Consider the following 23,667-nt stretch of genomic DNA (forward strand, 5'->3'; position numbering starts at 1 on the left):
TGGGGTGTGTATTTAATAAGGAATATAGAGGAAATATATTGCTATTAAAAATAATCAAACTATGGTCTAATCCAGAAAGGAGAGGAAACATTAATTTCAGCAGAACCTAAAACACCTGAGAAACAACATTTAGAGGGTAGACAGAGGAATCAAAATCCATGAAAGAGATTGACAAAGAGCAGCTAAAAAAGTAGAAAGAAAGACAGGAGAGTGGGCGGAGCAAAATGGCAGCGTGAGCTGACCCGGGATTCTCTCCCCTCCAAAATACAACAAAAGATTGGAAGAACTGAATTTCAGAGAATAAACATAATGCCAGCTCGTTAGAGACCTACAATACCAAGAAGGTGGAGATCATAAACCTAGCTTTACACCTTCGGAGGCGCTGGAATGCTAGGAGAGAACATCGCTCCCTCCCCTAGAGTCTGCGATCGCTGCGGCGCGGGTCGGGAAGGAGCGGGGGAGGGGCCGCGCGACCAGGGTATCATCCAGGACTCCTGCCGCTGATTCAGTGGAGACCCGCTGACGGGTGAAAGCTTCCGTCCACGGGGACCCTAAAAATCAAGGGCCTTGGGAGACCAGAGAACAGAACTGATCTGAACCCAGACCGGCAGCGTGTAAGTAACAGCCCCTCCCCCCAGCAAAGCCAGTGGGCGCAGCCATCTTGCCCCAAGGCGGAGAGCTAACACGCCACTCTCAACCCCCATCTAGTGGCGACAGGCTGTAACTGCAACTGAATTCTACCACCACAAGAAAAAACCGCTCCTCTACCATCCAGCAATTTATAAAAGCCCCAGACCAGAAGGAAAACAATAAAAACACAGAATTAAGTCCTGAGGACTTGGAATTAGGTAAACTAAGTGATAATGAATTCAGAGCAGCTATAATAAAAAAACTCAATGAGGTAGAGAGAAAGATAGAGAAACAAGCCGAGTTCTGGAGTTACTTCACAAAAGAGATTGAAATCATAAAGAAGAATCAAACAGAATTACTTGAGATGAAAAACACAATGGACCAGATAAAACAGAATACAGATACCCTGAATGCCCGTGTAGACAACAGAGAGGAGCAAATGAGCATAATCGAGGACAGACAGGCTGAATGGTGCCAGACAGAGGAAGAAAGAGAACTAAGAATTTAAAAAAATGAGGAAAATCTCCGAGAGATAATGGATTCAATGAGGAGTAAGAACATAAGGATCATAGGAATTCCCGAGAATATGGAAAAGGAAAATGGAGCAGAAAGTGTGCTTAACGAAATTATTGAAGAGAACTTCCCAAATCTAGGGATCAACGGAGAAATGTGTGTAGAGGAGGGTTTTAGATCTCCTAGATTTGTCAATGTAAAAAGACCCACCGCAAGGCACATAATAGTAAAGTTGGCAAATAGGAATGATAAGGAGAGAATACTCAGGGAAGTAAGGAAAAAAAAGAGAATAACCTATAAAGGAGCCCCTATCAGACTGTCAGCAGATTTCTCTACAGAAACCCTACAAGCTAGGAGAGAATGGAGTGATATATTCAAAACTTTAAAGGATAAAAACCTTCAGCCAAGAATACTCTATCCAGCAAGAATTTCCTTCAGATATGAGGGAGAAATTAAATCTTCCAGACAAACAAAAGTTAAGGGAATTTGTAACTAAAAGCCCTCCATTACAAGAAATCCTCAAGAAGGCTCTCATACTTGAAAAAAGAAAGAAGGGAGAAAGGGGACACAATCCACAGACTAGGGAGACCAATGGATAGAACCAGAACAGGATAGCAAATATTCAACTATAGCATTAGGGTAAAAGTAAGGAAACTACCAAAACAAGGACGATCTTAGCACTCTAACTACAAATTAATAAAACGAGTTGGAAAAAAAAATGAAAATAATTATTTAGGAGGGGAAGAACAAAGGGTCTAAATCAGTATTAGTCGAGTAAGTAAGAGACCACCAGAGAATAGACTATATTATACACGAGATTCTAAATACAAACTTCAAGGTAGACACTAAAATAAAGTACAGAACAGAGTCACAAATCATAGATAAGGAAAATCTAAGAAACCCAGCATAAGAAATTGCAGTATTAAATGGGTAGTCTAAAGTACACAGGAAAAGAAACACAGGAAAACAAGATAATGAGCGACAGATTGACAGCATTAAGTCCACATGCATCAATAATCACTCTCAATGTGAACGGATTGAACTCTCCAATAAAAAGACACAGAGTGGCAAAATGGATTAAAGAACAAGATCCAACAATTTGTTGCCTCCAGGAAACACACCTCAGCCCCAAGGACAAACACAGACTCAGGGTGAGGGGGTGGAGGACAATACTTCAAGCAAATAGCAAGGAAAAAAAGGCAGGTGTTGCAATTCTCATATCAGACCAAGTGGATTTCAAAATAAGACAGGTAAAGAGAGACACAGAGGGACAATATATAATGATCAAAGGGACACTTCATCAAGAAGAAATAACACTTATAAATATCTATGCACCCAACACAGGAGCACCAAGCTTCATAAAGCAACTATTAACAGACCTAAAGGAAGATGTTAAAAACAACACAATAATAGTAGGGGACCTCAACACCCCACTCACATCAATGGACAGATCATCCAGACAGAAAATCAACAAGGAAATAGTGGAGCTGAATGAAAAACTAAAACAATTGGACGTAATAGACATATATAGATCACTCCACCCTGAAAGAGCTGAATAGACATTCTTCTCAAGTGCACAGGGAACATTCTCTAGGATAGACCATATGTTGGGAAACAAGGCAAGCCTCTACAAATTTTAAAAAATTGAAACAATAACAAGCATCTTCTCAGATCATAGTGCTATAAGGCTAGAAATTAATTACAAGAAAAAAGCTGAGAAAGGCACAAAGATGTGGAGACTAAACAACACACTACTGAACAAGCAATGGATCATTGAAGAAATTAAAGAAGAAATAAAAAAATACCTGGAAACAAATGAAAATGATAGCATGCCATACCAACTCATATGGGATACAGCAAAAGCTGTATTAAGAGGGAAATTCATCGCAATACAGGCACATCTTAACAAACAAGAAAAATCCCAAATAAGCAACCTTAAAGCACACCTAACTGAACTAGAGAAAAAAGAACAAATGAAGCCCAAAGTCAGCAGAAGGCGAGAAATAATAAAAATCAGAGCAGAAATAAATACTATTGAAACGAAAACAGCAGTAGAAAGGATCAATGAGACAAAGAGCTGGTTTTTTGAGAAGATAAATAAAATTGACAAACCCCTAGCCAGACTTACAAAGAAAAAAATGGAGAAAGCTCAAATAAACAAAATCAGAAATGAGCAAGGAGAATTAACAACAGACTCTGCAGAAATACAACAGATTATAAGAGAATACTACAAAAAACTATATGCCAACAGAATGGATAACCTAGAGTAAATGGATAAATTCTTGGACTCCTACAATCTCCCAAAGCTCACTCAAGAAGAGGCAGACAATTTGAACAGACCAATCACAAGGAAAGAGATTGAAACAGCAATCAAAAACATCCCAATGAATAAAACCCCAGGACCAGATGGCTTTCCTGGGGAATTCTACCATACTTTCAGAGAGGATTTAATACCTATCCTTTTCAAGCTATTCCAAAAAATTAGGGAAGATGGAACACTTCCTAACACATTCTATGAGGCCAACATCACGCTGATACCAAAACCTGACAAGGACACCACGAAAAAAGAGAACTACAGGCCAATATCACTGATGAACATAGATGCAAAAATTCTAAACAAAATTTTGGCAACCAAAATTCAGCAATTCATCAAAAGAATCATACATCAGGATCAGGTGGGATTCGTACCAGGGACACAGGGATGGTTCAACATCCGCAAATCAATCAACATGATACACCACATCAACAAACTGAGGAATAAAAACCACATGATCATCTCAATAGATGCAGAGAAGGCATTTGACAAGATCCAACAGCCATTTATGATAAAAACTATGAACAAAATGGGGATAGAAGGAAACTACCTCAACATAATAAAGGCCATATACAACAAACCCATAGCCAACATCATACTCAATGGGCAAAAACTGAACCCATCCCCCTGAAAACAGGAACGAGACAAGGATGCCCTCTATCACCACTCTTATTTAACATAGTACTGGAGGTCCTGGCCAGAGCAATCAGGCAAGAAAAAGGAATAAAAGGAATCCAAATAGGGAGGGAAGAAGTGAAACTCTCGCTGTTTGCAGACGACATGATCTTATATATAGAAAACCCCAAAGAATCCACTGGAAAACTCTTAGAAGTAATCAACAACTACAGCAAAGTTGCAGGGTATAAAATCAATTTGCATAAATCAGTAGCATTTCTATACTCCAGTAATGAACCAACAGAAAAAGAACTCAAGAATATAATACCATTCACAATCGCAACAAAAATAATAAAATACCTTGGGGTAAATTTAACTAAGGAAGTGAAGGACCTATATAATGAAAATTACAAGGCCTTTCTGAGAGAATTGGATGACGACATAAGGAGATGGAAAGACATTCCATGTACATGGATTGGAAGAATAAACATAGTTAAAATGTCCATTCTACCTAAAGCAATCTACAGATTCAACGCCATCCCAATCAGAATCCCAATGACATTCTTTACAGAATTAGAACAAAGAATCCTAAAATTCATACGGGGCAACAAAAGACCCCGAATTTCTAAAGCAATCCTGAGAAAAAAGAACAAAACGGGAGGCATCACAATCCCTGACTTCAAAACATACTACAAAGCTACAGTAATCAAAACAGCATGGTACTGGTACAAAAACAGGTGCACAGATCAATGGAACAGAATTGAAAGCCAAGAAATAAAACCACACATCTATGGACAGCTTATCTTTGACAAAGGAGCTGAGGGCATACAATGGAGAAAACAAAGTCTTTTCAACAAATGGTGCTGGGAAAACTGGAAAGCCACATGTAAAAGAATGAAAATTGACCATTCTTTTTCACCATTCACCAAAATAAACTCAAAATGGATTAAAGACCTAAAGGTGAGACCTGAAACCATAAGGCTTCTGGAAGAAAACGTAGGCAGTACACTCTTTGACATCAGTATTAAAAGGATCTTTTTGGACACCATGCCTTCTCAGAGAAGGGAAACAATAGAAAGAATAAACAAATGGGACTTCATCAGAATAAAGAGCTTCTTCAAGGCAAATGAAAACAGGATTGAAACAAAAAAACAACCCACTAACTGGGAAAAAATATTTGCAAGTCATATATCTGACAAAGGCTTAATATCCATAATATATAAAGAACTCTCACAACTCAACCACAAAACATCAAACAACCCAATCAAAAAATGGGCTGGAGACATGAACAGACATTTCTCCAAAGACGATATACTGATGGCCAATAGGCACATGAAAAGATGCTCATCATCGCTGATCATCAGGGAAATGCAAATCAAAACTACACTAAGATATCACCTTACACCCGTTAGAATGACAAAAATATCTAAAACTAATAGCAACAAATGTTGGAGAGGTTGCGGAGAAAAAGGAACCCTCATACACTGCTGGTGGGAATGCAAACTGGTGCAGCCACTATGGAAAACAGTATGGAGATTCCCCAAAAAACTAAAAATAGAACTACCATACGATCCAGCCATCCCACTACTGGGTATTTATCCAAAGAGCCTGAAGTCAGCAATCCCAAAAGTCCTGTGCACCCCAATGTTTATTGCAGCACTGTTTACAATAGCCAAGACATGGAAGCAACCTAAGTGTCCAGCAACAGACGAATGGATAAAGAAGATGTGGTACATATATACAATGGAATACTACTCAGCTGCAAAACAGAACAAAATCATTCCATTTGCAATAACATGGATGGACCTTGAGAGAATTATGTTAAGTGAAATAAGCCAGCGAGAGAAAGATAATCTGTGTATGACTCCACTCATATGAGCAATTTGAAACTATGGACCAAGAACAGTTTAGTGGATACCAGGGGAAAGGTGGGGTGGGGGTGGGCACAAAGGGTGAAGTGGTGCACCTACAACATGACTGACAAACATTAATGTACAATTGAAATTTCACAAGATTGTAACCTATCAATAACTCAATAAAAAAAAAGAAAAAAAGTAGAAAGAAAGCCAGGAGAGTAGTTTTCCTCAAAAGTCAAGGGAAAAGAAAGGAAATAAGTTGTCAAATAATAAAATGTTACAGAACAGTCCAGTAAAAGAAAGATTATTTTATTTATAAACGAATTCTTTTTATAAGGAATTAGCAATGTAGTGGTACTTGGTGACCTGGGAAAGAGTCTTATCAGCAGAACGAAGGAGACAGAATCTAGGCAGAGGAGTGAACTAGAAGTAAGGAAGTGAAGGCAGGAAGCCGAGGCAACTTTTTCAAGCCTGATCCTATAGCAGTAATTGCAAGAAAGGAACACACGACTAAAGATGTTTCTGGGCTGTTTTGTTTTGCTTAAGATGCGTAAGCCTTAAGCCTGTAGCATGTTTATGTGTTGACAGAAAAGAGCCAGTAGAAAAGCAGATGGGAGAGAAGATAACCGACGGACTCTAAGTTCCTGAGGATGTGGCAGAAGAGGAGCTCCAGAACTGAGGTGGTGAGATTGACCCTAAAGGAGAGGAAGCACAGTTACTCCCTGGGACAAGTACTGTAGATAGGGCTGGGGAGCGAGAAGTTAGATGTTTCCGTTTGACTACCTCTGTTTCTAGTATTCATTTTTTATAGGGTAGGAGGCATAATCAAGTAAGAGAGGCTTACAGTTAAATTGTGACAGTTTAAGCAGATATTATGAATGATGGAAGGGAAAGCTAAAAGGAGACATCAAATGAAACCATGTAGCACAGAGCACCTCACTGATGCTGGAGACCACAAATTAGGAAAAAGAACCAATCGATGTGATTGTGTAAGTTTTCTGCAGAAAAGCTTACCAACCCGAGGGTTAAAGTAGAGAAAATTGACAATTACATTGATTAGGGTTGAAGTTTTGCCAATCTGGGTACAGAGGAAAGAAATGGGAAAATGGAGTTGAAGATATCAATAACAAGAATGGCTGATCCAGGAAGAAGTGAAGACAAGAATGGAGACCAAAGAGTAACCTTTATAAAGGTGAGGATATAGAAGAGTTGGACAAAAAAAGGAAGCTGTGGTTAAAAAAATTTTTAAATACTGCAAATGGTAGAATTTGGGATAGGGAGAAGGAAGGAAGACTTAAAACATGGAGGTATGTGGAAGAATAATCAGGACACTGGTAAACAAGAGCAACAAAGGAAGCCACCACGCAGCCAGGGGGCAGTGGGGACTTCAGAGAAGGTTGACCCCTCTTTAGGGCCTTTATTTCACAAAAAATGAGATGATACGTGTGAAAGAGTGATGTGAACTGTAAATTGCTGTAGAAATGTCAAATTTTCTGGGTGGTGGCAGTGATATCACTGTTGTTACCATTATGATCAGTATTTAGATTATGTTCCCTTTAAAAGGCCAGCTTTGTATCTGAAGATACTGCTAACTGCTATGACTAATGAAATTAGCGAAGCACCAAACCTTGTACTGTGAAAGTAAACGCTGGTATTTCAATATATTTCACTTGTTTTCTTGATTTAATGCTATGAAAACTTTTTTCCATTTTCATAAAAGAAAACATAAATCAACATGCCTGGGTAGTAATCTTCATCAATTTCTTCTGTTTTTTCTGACTTCAAGGGTATAGACAATGCTCTAAATGTTTTATATTTCAGTGTTTCCTTTTCTGCTATTTTAGCTTGTTGATTCTCTGATGTTGTGACATCTTCGCCTTTTTGCTCTTCATATTTTAAAAGTCTAATATGACAAAGAAAATAAGATGCTATGGTTAACATTCTCTGTATCTTGAAGTTTGTCTTTATTCTGTACTTGACAATACAATATAATATCTATCCTTTCAAGCAATTTTTGATAGGCACTTTGAAAAGCAGATCTGAAACAGAGAGAGTCTAGTTAAATGCTAAGTAGGTCTAACTGATATTACCATTGAAATTTTAAAGCTAGAAGGGACTTAAGAATCCTCATCTAATTTTAAAAGACGAAGAAATGTTATCCAATTAAGTTAGTGGTGGAGTGAGCCTGGAACACAGTTTTCTGAAATTCAGTACTCATATATTACCCTCCTTTATAAAACCGCCATCAGCAATCCACATCAGGATTAAACCCAAAATCTTTCCGCAATACATTAGCCAACTGCCTACTTTGTAAATGTTGTAAAAACCTTTTCATAAGAACAGAATCCAAAATCACTGCCTACGATTTACTTGTGCCATAGACCACGTTTTTATAAGGCAGAAGAAACACAGAGTTCTGTAAATCCTTACACGTACTTCTCAGTGTAAAAATACCCACTGGTACATAAAACAAAGACACTTAATCACATGAGTAAGGAAGTAACTTCTATTCAAAGACATATAAAGTACAATTTCTCTGAACTTGTTTACAGATAGCTTTATTAGGTATTCTTAATACCTAATATTAGCACTTTGAGCTAATTTGTGAGCACTTTGTGAGTTCCATTTGGTTCATAAACACCTTGAACAATTTCCTCTTCACTGAAATGTTTATCCATACCCTTTGTTTTGTTTTGTTTTTTGTACTGAATTGCTTACCATTTTCTTAACAATATTTAGGAGTTCTTTCCATATTTTGGATAGTAATCTTTTGTCATTTTTTTATGTGTTGAAAATAGCTTCTGTTTTGGACCTATCTTTTCACTTTTTTGAAGTCTTGATTAACAGAACTTCGCAACTTTAATCTAACTTATCTACCTTTACCTGTATGGTTTGTGTTGTTTTAAGAAATCTTTTCTTACTCCAAAGTGATGACAAAATTCTCTTATACTTTTTCCTAACAGTTTTAAAGTTTTGCCTTTCACAAGTCTTATAATTCATATGTAAATTATTAAACGCTTGAGTTTTGGGTATGGTTTGAAGGGCAGGTTCAATTTCTCCCCGTCCCCATAAAGATATGCAATTATCGCAGCACCCATATTGAATACCCCCATCCTTTCCCTCACTAACCTGTAACACTAAGTCTGTCATCACTCAAAATGTAGACAATTCTCTCTCCCTGGTTCTTTATTTTTATTTGTCTATCCTTGTTTCTATATCACTCTGCTTTAATTACTATAGTTTTGATAGCTGTAGATTAAGACGCTCAAATTGTCTTTTTCTTAATGAGTGCTTACATATTCTTGGCCCTTTGCTTTTCTATATAAATTTGCTGTGCTCTCAATTAAATTTTATAATTTTCTCCATAAAGATCAAACATATTTTAAAAATAATTTTTTCTAGATACCTTATTTTTCATTACTATTACAAATGGTAGCTATGATTTAATTACATTTTCAATCTATTGCTGGACTAGAGAAATGCAATTCACTTAAATATACTAATTTTAATCTAGCAGCCTTGCTGAATTCACTTATTAATTAGAAAACTTTGTAATTTCTTTTGTACTTTCTTTATAGATAATCACATCATCTATGAATGATTACAGTTTCTTTCTCCTTTTTCAAAGCTTAGAGCTTTCACTTCTTTTTGTCCTTTTTTTCCTTCCTTTTTGTGTTATTACCCTAGGATCTATTATAGGATGTCAAAGAGAAGTGGCAATAGCAAGCATCCTTGTCATTTTTCTGACTTTGAAAGAAACACTTTAACACTTGACCATTAAATATGATATTTGCTTTAGCTTTTTGGTAAATGCCCTTAATCAAGTAGTCTGCTAAGAGTTTTTATCATTAAGAGATATTGAATTCTATCAAATGCTTTTCTTCCTTTAATCTAGTAACAGTAATTGATATTGATAGATTTTCTAAAGTTGAACTAATCTTGCATTTCTGAGATAAACTACTGCATTTGATCTTGATGTATCATCTATTTTTATACACTGCTGTAATCTGTAGGTTAATATTTTATTTGGAAGTTTTTGTTTCTAGGTCATGAATGAAACTGACGTGGAAAGTTGTATAAACGAGTCTCATAAATTAACTTAGGGACTATTTTCTCTTTTTCTATTCTGTAGAAGAAGTTGTACAAGATTGGAATTATCTGTTGCTTGAATTTTTGCTGGAATTTGTAAATCTGTTAAAAACTCAGTAAACCTGTCTGGGCCTGATATGTGTGGTCTGTGTGGGGGGAAGAGGATCAGTTGGGGGGTAGTAGTGATTCATAGTTACTAATTCAACAACTTTAGCGGTTAAAAGACAGCTCATCTTGTCTACTTCTTGAGTCTATTTTGTTTATATTTTTCTTAAAATTTTCATGTTTCCAGCTCATTTCCATGAAACAGTTAATTTTCTCTTATCTTTTTAATTGCAGATCTATCTGTACTGGTCTTCCTTTTCTGATCTAATATTGGTCACAGGGCCTTTGGCTGGCACCACTCCACGGTGCACCACTCACACTGTGGTTCCCCTGGGTTCATGTTTCAGGAAGCAACATGTAAAGAGAACACATTGTGAATGGTGCTTCTTAGAGTTGTACGATGCCACAACACTGTGTGTCTATTTGTGCCTTCTTCCTTTTCTTGATCGACTTTGTCAAAGGTTTGTCAATTTTATTGACAATGATTGCTTTTGCTATTTTCTCTATTTTATCTTTGATTTCTATTTTGTTAATTTCTGATAATCTTTATCTCCTTCCTTAAACTTTCTTTGGGTTTATCCTGTTCAGTTTTTTCCTCCTTACTTCTTAAAGTGATTGTTAGATCACTAATTTTTCAGCCTTTCTTGTTTTTTCATATGTTTTTATGACAACAAATTTTTCTCTAAACACTGAGTTACCTATATCACATAATTTTTATCTGTTGACATAAACGTAGTTAATGCAGTACTTTAAGCCCCTTCCTTCCTTCCTCTTTTTCTTTCTTTCACTATATTCAGTTCTCAGTTTCAAAAATTTGTTAAAACGAGTTTTATGGTCTTACACAAAGTGGTGTAACTGTTCCGTATGACCTAGAGGAGAATGTGTAACCATCCTTTTACTTTTCATCTATTGGTATCCTTTTGCCTTTCAGGTTGTTTCCACACATGTATTTTATTCTTTTTATCCAGTTTGACACCAAAAAAAAAAGTTTAGTCCATTTGCATTTATTGTGATTGCAGACATTTTGGGGATTTATTTCTATCATCTTATTTCATTTTCTACGTATCCCTTATCTTTTCTCTCCTACTTTCTATCTCTATCTTTTCATTTTTCTTTCTGGAAAATTTCCTCAACTTTATCTTTCAACTCCTCTCTCAATCTTCATTTCTGCTATTATGTATTTAACTCCCAAAAGCTATTTTTTCCTTCAAATGTTCCATATGTTTTGTTCTCTAAATGTTAGCTGTTTCTTCTGTCACCTCTCCAATCATCTCATGACAGGTGCGTGGTGGTTGTTGTTGAACTTTCCTTCTCCCTGAACTGTATTTTCTCCAAGTTTCTTCAATTCTTTTGAGTTTCTATTATGCTATAAAATTTCCCCAAATAATCATGGGTTGTCTGCTCATATTTAAGAATCGCCACTACCACAGCAGTGAGACAGCTCTTCATGCGCTAGTGGAGTTTGTCAACTGGTAGATTTCATCATAAGATAATCTGGGGCTTTGCTGAGGTGTTCCCAACTGTCATCTGTAAATCTTTTCTTGTGGCTGGTCAGTTTCCCAGGGAATAATTTTCTTAGCTTTTGGATGTGAGCTTTCTCAAAGTCAAGCAGAGGAAGAAGACCAAGGGTCCCTTTGATTTGAGTACAGTAATCGACTCTCAGCTGTGCTTGGTATCCCCACATCCTAGAATAGAACTCGTCCACTGGAATGAAGGAAGAAACAGTCTCTTGGCTGTGAGGGGTGAGAAAGGAGATCTGGGTTCTAATTGCTACTTACACAAACTTTCAACTTACTGATTTCAGTCTCAGCTGTACTGCCACTTTCAGAGGTATCTAGTATCCTGAATTCCTGAATTTTGGGGGGTGAGGGGAGTAAGTGTGGGAGGGGGAAACTAGGGGGATAAATCAGTCTGCTTCTGGGCTCTACCCACTGCCATCTTAGGCTGACAGTTTCTGCTCTACAAAGTAATCACTTATCCATCTGTTTTCAAGCTTCCAAAATTTTACTGGTATCTACCACTTGCTTTTGTCTCAACTCTCATTCTCTTGTGAGTTTATTCCTTTTTGATCTCTTTTGTCATTTTATCTTTATCATGACTATCATTTTCGCAGGAATTTAGGAAGAAGAGCAGTAAACATATAGGTTCAATCCATCATGTTTAAATAGAAGTCAATAATATTTTCAAGTACTTTCTCACCTCCATTATTTTTTTCTGATGGGATACTGATCCACACAGAGGAACATGATAAAGAAAAACAGCACATAAATCTCTTCTCTCCAATCTGCTCTGAGCTGCCATTTTCTACCCATAATCCATACCTAGAACTAACCACCTTTTGCCTTCCTGTGATTTCTCAGTTGTTGGTTAATTTCTCATAGGCATCAACCTCTTTCTCACTTTTTTGGAATATCCAAGGTTGATCTGGGGGAAGGAGCCAGCAGCCAGTGTTAATTTGTCTATCTTGTTGGGAACCACTTCCTAAAAAACTAAGGTTTTCTAAACTCCAGAACTCTCATCCAGTCCTCATATGACACTTTATGTTTTTCACTGTGAGAATGGCTTACCACTAGGCATATATTGTTGGAATTTTAATTTTATTATATCTTATTTTACCTTTGCTTTGTGTTGCTTTTATCTTTCTTCATGTCTTGATTTCCTGTTGTCAGATCAATGGGTACATACGTCTCCATATTATTTTTTCTGAACAAAACTATGAAGTAACGGGCTGTAAAAAATACATTCACATTGTTTTTTAAATATAAAAGATGATTTCACAGCTATGACTATTGGTACTCAAAACTGCATATATATTTCCCAACTTCTCACTAAGCTTAATTTATCCTCATTACCTTCAAGTGTTTCTTATACATAGATCATTCACTATGTTAGTTACCCTTCCCAGGACAGTATCTATATTGTCTAACTTTCTCTCTAAGGCCAGTTTTTTACTTCTTACACTGATGGGTTTATGTACATACAATTTTAACTTACTTTAAATTCCATACTAAAGATAACGATACATTTTAAGATCATCTCCTCAGGGAAAATCATCCGAAAGAACTTAGGCAAGTCAAGAGAACTGGCAGCCTGAGCTGCTGAACTCCTTTCACCATTCACTAAGTACTAAAAGGCCACATCCACATACTCCCAGCGTCCTCAGATAGAACAGAACAGAACAAAAGGCAGTGGGTTTTGAAAAACGAAAAAGAGAGTCTCTTTCTGATTACTGAGGGAAATCTAACAAGATACAGAAAGCCTCCAAATAAAGACAATGCACTGCATGGAAGTATCCTCTAACTAAAGAATTTAAGCCAAGATGCTGGCCTAGAATCAATGTAGGACAGAAAAAGCTCTAACTGGCAAGTGAATAAGCTTCAGACAAATCAAATAATACAGACCGAAATAGGCAGAGGCAAGAGTAGTTCTTAGTGGAATAGAAATGATAGAAATCTCTATACCAGATATGAAGCTGACAACTACAATATCAATGTAGGATAGTTTACCTAGTGATGAGACTCAGGATGCAGAACCAATCAGGACCCAATACCAAGAATGGCCACATAAGGGTCATTTAATGCAGCCAAAAACTGAAGGATATCAGGGCTGGCACAGTGGCACAGTGATTAAGCGCACACTTCTGCTTCTCAGTGGCCCGGGGTTCGCCGGTTCGGATCCTAGGTGTGGACATGGCACCGCTTGGCACACCATGCTGTGGTAGGCATCCCACATATAAAGCAGAGGAAGATGGGCATGGATGTTAGCTCAGGGCCAGTCTTCCTCAGCAAAAAGGGGAGCACTGGCAGCAGTTAGCTCAGGGCTAATCTTCCTCAAAGAAAAAAAAAAACAAAACTGAAGGATACAACTTTGGGGCCCATGCTTAAGATTAGATGAAGAAAAAGATCACAAGGGAGATTTCCACTAGATTCAAAAGTATCCCTGAATCAAATCCATTTTGGATTTGCAATAGAGTAGAGATCAGTAGAATTTTTCTGACAAAAGGCCAAAGAGTAAATATTTTAGGCTTGTGGGCCAAGAAGGCAAAATCAAAGATATTACATAGGTATTCATATAACAAAAGAAAACACAAATTTCCACAAATGTTTTAATGATGAAATTCAAAATATGATAATAATAATTGAGTGTAATTTTTTAAAATACATGACTATTAATGAGAAAAACAGAATTCTTTTAAGGGGGATAACGTTACTTCAATTCAAATTTAGTATTCAAAGTTAGTATTACCATCATCAAATTGGCTGTTATTGTTCCTTTGTAAAAAACATTCTTAGCTTGTGGACCATACAAAAACAGGTGGCATGCCAGATTTGACCAAGGGCCCATCATGTGCCAGCTCCTACAACAGAGTATATGTTAATGCCAACATCTGCTTTAACTTTGGAGTGGTTATATTTTCACAGTATCATCATTAGCATCAAACATCTAATAGACATAAGAAAAGCTGTTCAATATCACTATTAATCAAATAGTGTAAAAAAATCAAATGAGTTATTCTTTTTTCCTATCAGACAAGTGAAAAATACCAAGTTAATCTCACACTTCTCCACAGCAACATTCAAATGCCAGAACATTTCCTCACAGAAGAAAAAGTGGCTTAAGAATTTTACATAGAGCCAAGTTTTCATGTTAAGTAGGAAGATAACAAACATTTTCAAACATGCAAAGTTCAGGAAAGATCACACATGAGCCCTTCTTGTAAAAAGTACACAATAATAAATCCCATTAATGCGAAAGACAAGAAGAAGACAAAAAACATGGTAATAAAGAAAACAGCAAGAGCGTTAACCTGATTTAAATACAGAAGTAAGTCAGAACAACTATGGGACTTATGATTACAGAACAGAACGTTGATAGTATAGAAACAACAGCATGAGTATTAAAAAAATCAAGACGGGGAGAAGAGGAGGTAAATGGAATATAGGGAGCTTAAGTGCTATGATTGCCTCATCTTTCAGATACAGAGGTCAATAAACATTACTTAAAGCTGATAAATAAAATGACAGAAGTTTAACTATACTATTAAAAGTATAAAGGTATCCATAAAAAGAACTATAATTATAAATTAAACAATGGAAATTAGGGAGTATGAGGTATCAGATAAAATGTAAATGTATGGGTTATGTTATAATTCATTTCATAATGTGGAGTCAATAGATGTTATCTAAAATGCATAGATTGCAAAATAAAGGTTGAAATATAATGTGTTGTTTTAAGTTTTAAGCCTAGAACAACTAAAATAATGCATGAACCTTTCAAAGCATCAGAAGCAAAACATAACTATGTGTTTACACTACAGAGGAATTTAAAATATCAAAAAAAGTTGAAATCAAGTGCAGTTGTGGTTGACTTTAGTAGGTTGCCTATGCAATACTCATTCCCTCCTTCCCTTTCCCAAACATTACCCTGATTTTTATTCAGGTAAATCTGAACACATTATCAAGGAAAAAGGAACAGAGAAGGAAAAAATGAAAGACAAGTTAAATAGTGTAGAAAAAAGAATGATAAATCGGACAAACAAACCAGGAGTCTGGAAGAAGAGAGAAGATGGGGAATATAACAACTGAGAGATTTCCAGTTTCTATATGAATCTATAGTTTCATAGGTTCCAACAAATTCTAAGCAGGATGAACATATACATTTAAGTGTACACACGCATGTGTACACACATATACACACACCCCTCCAACACAGTCAAACTGAATAATGACAAAAATAAAGAGGAGTTCATAACAGTAACTAGAGATACATTACTTAAAGTGGAAAATAATTAGGCTAAGAATGGACTTCTTGACAGCAAGAAAAAAAAATCTAAATTGAAAACAGTTGTATAATATTGCCAATGTGCTATGGAAACATAACCGTCAATCTAGAATTCTATACTTGGCAAAAATATGCTTCAAAAATGAAGGCAAAATAAAGATGTTTTCAGGCAAATAAAAATCAACAGACCCTCATAAAAAGTATTCTAGGGTCCTGCCCAGTAGCGTAGCACTTAAGTTCACACAGTTGGCTTTGGCTGCCCAGGATTCAGTGGTTCGGATCCCAGGAGTGGACCTAGGCATTGCTTATCAAGCCATGCTGTGGCAAGCATCCCACATATAAAGTAGACAAAGATGGGCACAATTCAAGGCCAATCTTCCTCAGTGAAAAAGAGGAGGATTGGCAGTGGATGTTAGCTCAGTGCTAATCTTCCTCAAAAAAAAAAAAGCATTCTAAAGGACTTCAAAAAGAAGGAATATGATCCCAAGATAAGAAGTCTAAGATGCAAGAAATAATTATCAGCAAAAGAAGTAATGAATTATGTGGATAAATATAAACAAACACTGACTGTATAAAATAGTAATTATTTCTTAGGGGATTAAAAGTGAGATGGAACTAAAATACACAACAGTAATAGCACAGAGGTCAGGAATGGATGGTCAAAATTAAATTGTTTTAAGATCTTTGTATTTTCTGGAGGAAAACTAAAACTGATACACTTTGGTATGTTAAGTGTACATCTTAAAATTTCTACTGTAACCACAAAATAAAGTGACAGAAATAAATAGGAACATATTAATAATTACAATCAATATAAATGGACCAAATTCTCTAAAAAGACAAAGACAAAAACTGGGGGGAAAATCCAGTTATATCCTATTTAAAAGACAAATCTCTAAAACATAAGGATACAACAAGGATGCAAGTAAGGGACAGGAAAAGGATACAGCAAGCAACTATTAAGTAAAATAAAGATATGATAGCTACCTTTATATGAGAAAGAAATAGACATTAAGGCAGAAAGAGTCACTAGATACAAAGAGGATCACTATATAATGATCAAAGTTTCATTCCACCAGGAAAATAAAACAGAACTGTTCTGAACTTCCACCTAACAACATAGCTTCAAAATGTACAATGAGAATATGTAATGCAAAATTCATAATTAAAACACTAACACAACCATAAGGAGAAACAAGTAAATATAATATGATAATGGAACATTTTAACAAATTTATTTCAGTTAACCAAGCCAAGCCCCTTCACCACACATGCACACAAAAACCCCAGTAAGGATATAGATTTCAACAATCTAATTTAAAAGTTTGACTTAGAAAATATGTAGTCTATGCAACTCAAGAACGAGAGAATGCATGTATTTTGAAGCATGTATGCCACAGTTTCAAAATTAACCAACTACTGGGTCATAATGTAAGTCTCAACAAACTGCAAATGATTTATCATCATACAATCCAAATTCTATGATGACAATGCAATTAGATTAGAAATAAAGAGACAAAAAAAGTAAAATCCCATAATTCTGGAAATTAAAAACACCTTTCTAAATAACTCATGGTTTAAAGAAAGAATCATAATGAAAATTTCAAAATATTAAGAACTAAATCCTAAGATGCTAAATATTAAGTCTTGTGAGATGCATCTAAAGAGGTACATAGAGGTAAATGTAAAGCCTTAAATGTTTATTCTAGAAAAGAAGAAAGACTAATTATCTAAATTAAACATCTAATTTAAGAAGTTAGAAAACACAAAATTTTATAAATCCAAAGTAGAAAGAAGGAAATAGTAAAGATTAGAGCAGGCCTCTGGACATCAGCAAAATGGCCGAGGAGGAAATACCAGCCTTTGCCTCCCACAAAAAACAACAGACAGCTATCCATGAATGAAAATAGACCTGGAAGGGCTCAAGAGTCCAGTTAAGAACCTACAGCAACACAGTAGAGGAAAAAAAATAGAGATTAACTTCGTATACACAAAAAAAAATCCCTGGAGAGACTGGCTTAGCTGAGATGTCTAGAGAAGGCTAAGAATGAAACATAAGAGGGCAGGCTATGAGTTTCAGTCATGCAGCAGATGCTATCACAGTCCCCAGTGGCCTGTTCTGCAGAGGACACTGACAACATTTGCCACAGGGAATCTCAGCTGTGGACTCCCCACAGCTCTCACAGTGAAGGAACCAGTAGTGTTTGTTGGTATGGACCCCAGCAGCCTGCTCTGCAGATGACATCAGCAGCATTAGCCATCGACAGCCAACAATGGCAAAGAACCCCCAGAAAGGGAGACACTGCTGCACCCTTCCTCCCAGAAGGAACTGCTGTTGCACTGCCCCAGGACCAGTGCTGCGACTCTCCTAGCTTTCCACATGCCCTGGATGCCAGAGCCCTAGCTGCTCCAAATGTGCCCACACTTCAGACCCCGTCTCTGCAGCTGCTCGCATGTGACCACACTCCTAAGCCCAGCCCCATGGAGGCTTTGCAAGCATCCGCATCTCAGGCACTGGAGCCACCACTGCTGTGTGCTAACCAGCTACTCAGACCCCACTGCTTCTGTTCCTCCAAAAGTGCCCATGCATCAGACACCAATGCCACCACCACTATGAGAGCACTGAGGAGCCAGAGCCTGTGCCAAGAGGAATACCCTTAGCCATAACATCCCCCATGGCAGAAAAAACGATGAGGAGGTCTCCAGCAGACTTCACTACCAAAGACCCCAATGGTCCTCACCACCACTGCAAACACTTGCTGCCTTGGCTGCTGAGAACCCCTGGAATCTATGCCATCACTGACCTCAGTGATGGAACTACATGGAGACTATGGTGTGGGTCCTTCCTTGGAGCCAGAACTGCCACACCCACCCACCCAGCACCCTCACACCCACCCACAGGTGGTCTTTCCTTACCAAAACCAGTCCATAACATCTGGAAGAGGTGACTGCTCCATCAAATGCACAGACATCAACACAAGGCTACTACAAGAAACACGAAAAATCAAGGAAACACAGCACAACAAAAGGAACACGATACTTTTCCAATAATAGACTCCAAATAAACAAAGATCTATGAATTATTGGACAAAGAACTCAAAACAATTGTTTTAAGGAAGCTGAGTGAGCAATAAAAGAACACAGATAGACAACTAAGTGAAATCAGGAAAACGAAATGTGAACAAAATGAGAAGGTCGAGAGAGATATAGAAATCATAAAAAAAAGAACCAAAGAGAAACTCTAGAGCTGAAGAATACAATGAATGGAAAGAAAACGCAATAGACAGATCAACAACAGACTTGATCAGGCTGAAGAAAGAACCTGTGAACTACAAGACAGATCATTTGAAATTATCCAATCAGAGGAGGAAAAAAGATAAAGAATGAAAAAGAGTAAAGAAAGCTTATGTGAATTATGAGATACCATCAAGCAAAACAACATTAGCACATGGGAGTCTCAGAAGGAGAAGAGAGAAAGAAGCAGAAAGATTACTTAAGGAAAAACATGGCTAAAAATTTCCCATATCTGGGAAGAGATATGGACATCCAGGTTCATGAAGCTCACAGTCTCCATATAGATTCAACACAAAGAGGACTTCAGTGAAACACACTGTATTAAAACCATCAAAAATCAAAGACAAAGGTAGAACTTTGAAAGCAGCAGGAAAAGAAACTCATCTCAGACAAGGGAACTCCCATAAGGCTGTCAGGAGGTTTCTCAGCAGAAATCCTGTGGTTCAGGAGAGAGTGGGATGATATATTCAAAGTAGTGAAAGGAAAAAGTTGCTAACAAAGAATACTTTACCCAGAAAAGCTGTCCTTTATAAATGAAAGAGAGATAAAGACTTTCCCGACAAACAAAAGTTGAAGTTCATCTCCACTAGACCTGCCCTACAAGAAATGCTAAAAGGAACTCAGCTGAAATGAAAGGATGCTAATTAATGACATGAAAACATACGAAAGTATAAAACTCACTTGTAAAGATAAGAATATAGACAAATTCAGAATAATCTAATACTGTCATGGTGATGTATAAATCATTTAACTCCAGTGTAATGGTTAAGACAAAAGTATTACAAATAACTATAGCTACAATAATTTTTTAATGGAGACATATAACAAGATGCAAACTGTAATATAAAAAACATAAAATATGGGAGGGGGAAATGAAAGGATAGAGTTTTTTTACGCAATTGAAGTTAAGTTGTTTTCAGCTTAAAACAGACTATTATAACTATAAGATGTTTTATGTAAGCCCCTTGGTAACCACAAAGCAAAACCCTATAAGTAGACATATAAAAAATGAAAGAAAGAAATCAAAGCATACCACTGAGGAAAATCATCAAATGACGAAGACAGCAAAGGGAGTAGAAAGAAACAAAGGAACTACAAAACAGCCAGAAAACAGTGAACAAGATGGCAACAGTAAGTACTTACCTATAAATAATTACTTTAAATGTAAATGCACTAAATTCTCCAATCAAAAGACAGAGAGTGGCTGACTGGATTCAAAAAAAACCCAAAACATGACTTAACTATACGCTACCTACAAGAGACTCATTTCAGCTTTACACACACACATAGGCTTAAAGAAAACAGATGGAAGAAAACATTCCACGCAAACAGTAACCAAAAAAGACCAGGAGTAATTATACTTACATCAGACAAAATAGACTTTAAATCAAAAACTGCAACAAGAGACAAAGAAGGTCATTATACAATGAAATAGGGGTCAATTTATAAAGAGGATCTAACTATGGTAAATATATATACACCCAACATCAAAACACCTAAATATATTAAGCAAATATTAACAGATCTGAAGGCAAAAATATACAGCAAAGCAATAATAGAGACCTTCAATATCCCACGTTTAACATAGATAGATCATACAGACAGAAAATTAACAAAGAAATATTTGACTTGAACTACACTTTAGACCAAAGGGACAAAACAGATGTATGCAAAAATGCCATCAAACAGCAGCAGAATATACATTCTTCTAATGCACGTGCAGAACATTCTCTAAGATAGAGCATATGTTAGGTCACAAAACAACTATTGGGAAATTTAAGAAGACTGAAATCATATCAAGTACCGTTTCCAAACAGAATGGTGTGAAAGTAGAAATCAAAAACAGAGGAAAACTGAAAAGTTTACAAATATGTAGAAATGAAACAACACAGCCCTGAACAACCAATGGGTCAAGGTGGAAGAAATCAATAGGAAAATAAAAAATATCTTGGAACAAACAAAAAAATGGAAACACAACATACTAAACTTTATGAGATGCCACAAAAGCATTTCTAAGAGCAAAGTTTATAGCAATAAATGCCAACATTAAGAAAAAGAGAAAGACCTTAAATAAACAACCTAACTTTATACCTCAAGGAATGAGAAAAAGAACAAACTAAGCCCAAAGTTATCAGAAGGAAAGAAATAAGAAAGAGCAGAAGTAAATGAAAAATAAACTAGAAAAACAATAGAAAAGATCACAACCTAAGAGCCAGATCTTGAAAAGATAAAGAAAATTGACAAATCTTTAGGTAAACTAGCTAAGAAAAAGAGAGAAGAGGAGTCAAACAAATAAAACAAAAAATGAAAGGTCGGGGAGTGGCAGCCCCATGGCCTAATGGTTAAGTTCAGCATGTTCTGCTTTGGCGGCCCAGGTTTGGCTCCTGGATGTGGACATACACCACCGACTGGTGGCCATGCTGTGGCAGTGACCCACATCAAAATAGAGGAAGAATGGCACAGATATTAACTCAGAGTGTAATTTTTCTTAAGCAAAAAAAGAGGGAGACTGGTAGTGGATGTTAGCTCAGGGTTAATCTTCCTCAGCAACAAAAAAAAAAAAAAAGGAAAGAAAGACAGAAACAGGATATATTAGAACTGATATCACAGAAATACAAAGGATCATATGAGACTATTAAGAACAATTATATGCCAAAAAATTGGGATAATCCAACAAAGCGGAAATGGATGAGTTCTTAGAAACATACCACCTACCAAGACTGAATCAGGAAGAAACAGAAAATCTGAACAGACTGCTAACAAGCAAGGAGATTGAAGCAGGAATCTAAAACCTCTCAACAAATAAAGCCCAGTAGCAGATGGCTTCCCTGGTAAATTCTATCAAACATTTAAAGAAGAGCTAGTGCCAATCCTTCTCAAAATCCTCCAAAAAATAACAGAGGAGGGAAGACTTCCAGGGTCATTTTATGAGGTCATAAAATCCTAATAAAATATCTCAAAGCTAGACAAGGACACTACAAGAAAATAAAATTACAGGTCATATCCCTGAGGAATACAGCAGCAAAAGTCCTCAACCAAAAAAACTAGCAAACCAAATTAACAGCACAAGAACAGCATCATACACCATGACCAAGCAGGATTAACCCTTGGATGCAAGGATGTTTTAACATTCACAAATCAATACATGTGATAGAACACATTAACAAAATGAAGGACAAAACTTATATGATCATCTCAATACATACAGAAAAAGCATTTGACAAAACTCAACATCCTTTTCTGATAAAAACTTTCACCAATTTAGAGATAGAAGCAATGTACCGCAACATAACAAAGGCCATATATGACAAGCCCACAGATAACTACATACTCAATGGTGAAAAGGTAAAAGCTTTTCCTCTCAGGTCAAGAAGAAGAAAAGGATGCCCATTCTTACCATGTCTATTCAACACAGTACTGAAAGTCCTAGCCAGAGCAATTAGGCAAGAAAAAGTAATAAAAGGCACTCAAATTTAAAAAAAGAAGAGGTAAAATTAACTCTGTTTGAAGATGACATGATCTAATATACAGAAAATCCTAAAGACTCCACGAAAAAAAACTGTTAGAGCTAACAAAAGAATTCAGTTAAGTTGCAGGATACAAAACCAATATACAAAAGTCAGCTGCATTTCTATACACTAATAATGAATTATCAGAAAGAGAAATTAAGAAGCAGGGGCCAGCCCAGTGGCGCAGCAGTTAAGTGTGCAAGTTCCACTTCGGCGGCCTGGGGTTCGCCAGTTCAGATCCAGGGTGCAGACATGGCACTGCTTGGCACACCATGCTGTGGTAGGCGTCCCACATATAAAGTAGAGGAAGATGGGCATGGATGTTAGCTCAGGCCAAGTCTTCCTCAGCGAAAAGAGGAGGAGTGGCAGTAGTTAGCTCAAGGCTAATCTTCCTCAGAAAAAAAAAAAAAAAGAAAGAAATTAAGAAGCAATCCCATTTACAAATGCCTCAAAAAGGATAAAACACATAGGAATAAATTTAACCGAGGTGAAAGATCTGTACACTGAAAACTGTAAGACACTGATGAAAGAAACCAAAGAAGACACAAATAAATGAAATGATATCCTGCATTCATGGATGGAAGAATTAACATCATTAAAATGTCCATACTACTCAAAATGATCTACAGATTCAATGCCATGCTCATCAAAATTCCAATGGCATTTTTCACAGACTTGCAAAAAAAAATCCTAAAATTTGTATAGAACCACAAAAGACCTTGAATAATCAAAGCAATCTTGAGAAAGACAAATAAAGTTAGAGGCACTACACTTTCTGACTTCAAGCTATGTTACAAAAGTATAGTAGTCAAAACAGTATGGTCCTGAGCAAGCCCTGATTGCCTAGCTATTAAAGTGTGGTACACTCTGCTTCGGCAGCCCAGGTTCAGTTCTCAGTGCCAGAACCACACCACTTGTCTGTCAGTAGCCATGCTGTGGTGGTGGCTCATATAGCAGAACC

The 23,667-nt window shown here is 36.7% G+C and overlaps 1 protein-coding gene across 1 annotated transcript in view; it reads right to left on the reverse strand.

Annotated features, from left to right (window-relative positions):
* DNAH14 (dynein axonemal heavy chain 14) overlaps positions 1–23,667 on the reverse strand; it is a 417,787-nt gene that overhangs the window by 382,420 nt on the left and 11,700 nt on the right. Inside the window, exons 2-3 of the mRNA XM_070602297.1 lie at positions 12,739–12,850; positions 7,668–7,831 (exon numbers count right to left, since the gene is read on the reverse strand). Coding sequence (XP_070458398.1) covers positions 7,668–7,831; positions 12,739–12,815 — 241 coding nt within the window. The 5' untranslated portion in view covers positions 12,816–12,850. The remainder of the gene's footprint in view (positions 1–7,667; positions 7,832–12,738; positions 12,851–23,667) is intronic.

The sequence above is a fragment of the Equus przewalskii genome, chromosome 31, assembly GCF_037783145.1.
Source record: "Equus przewalskii isolate Varuska chromosome 31, EquPr2, whole genome shotgun sequence".
In the NCBI taxonomy this organism is placed as follows: Eukaryota; Metazoa; Chordata; class Mammalia; order Perissodactyla; family Equidae; genus Equus; species Equus przewalskii.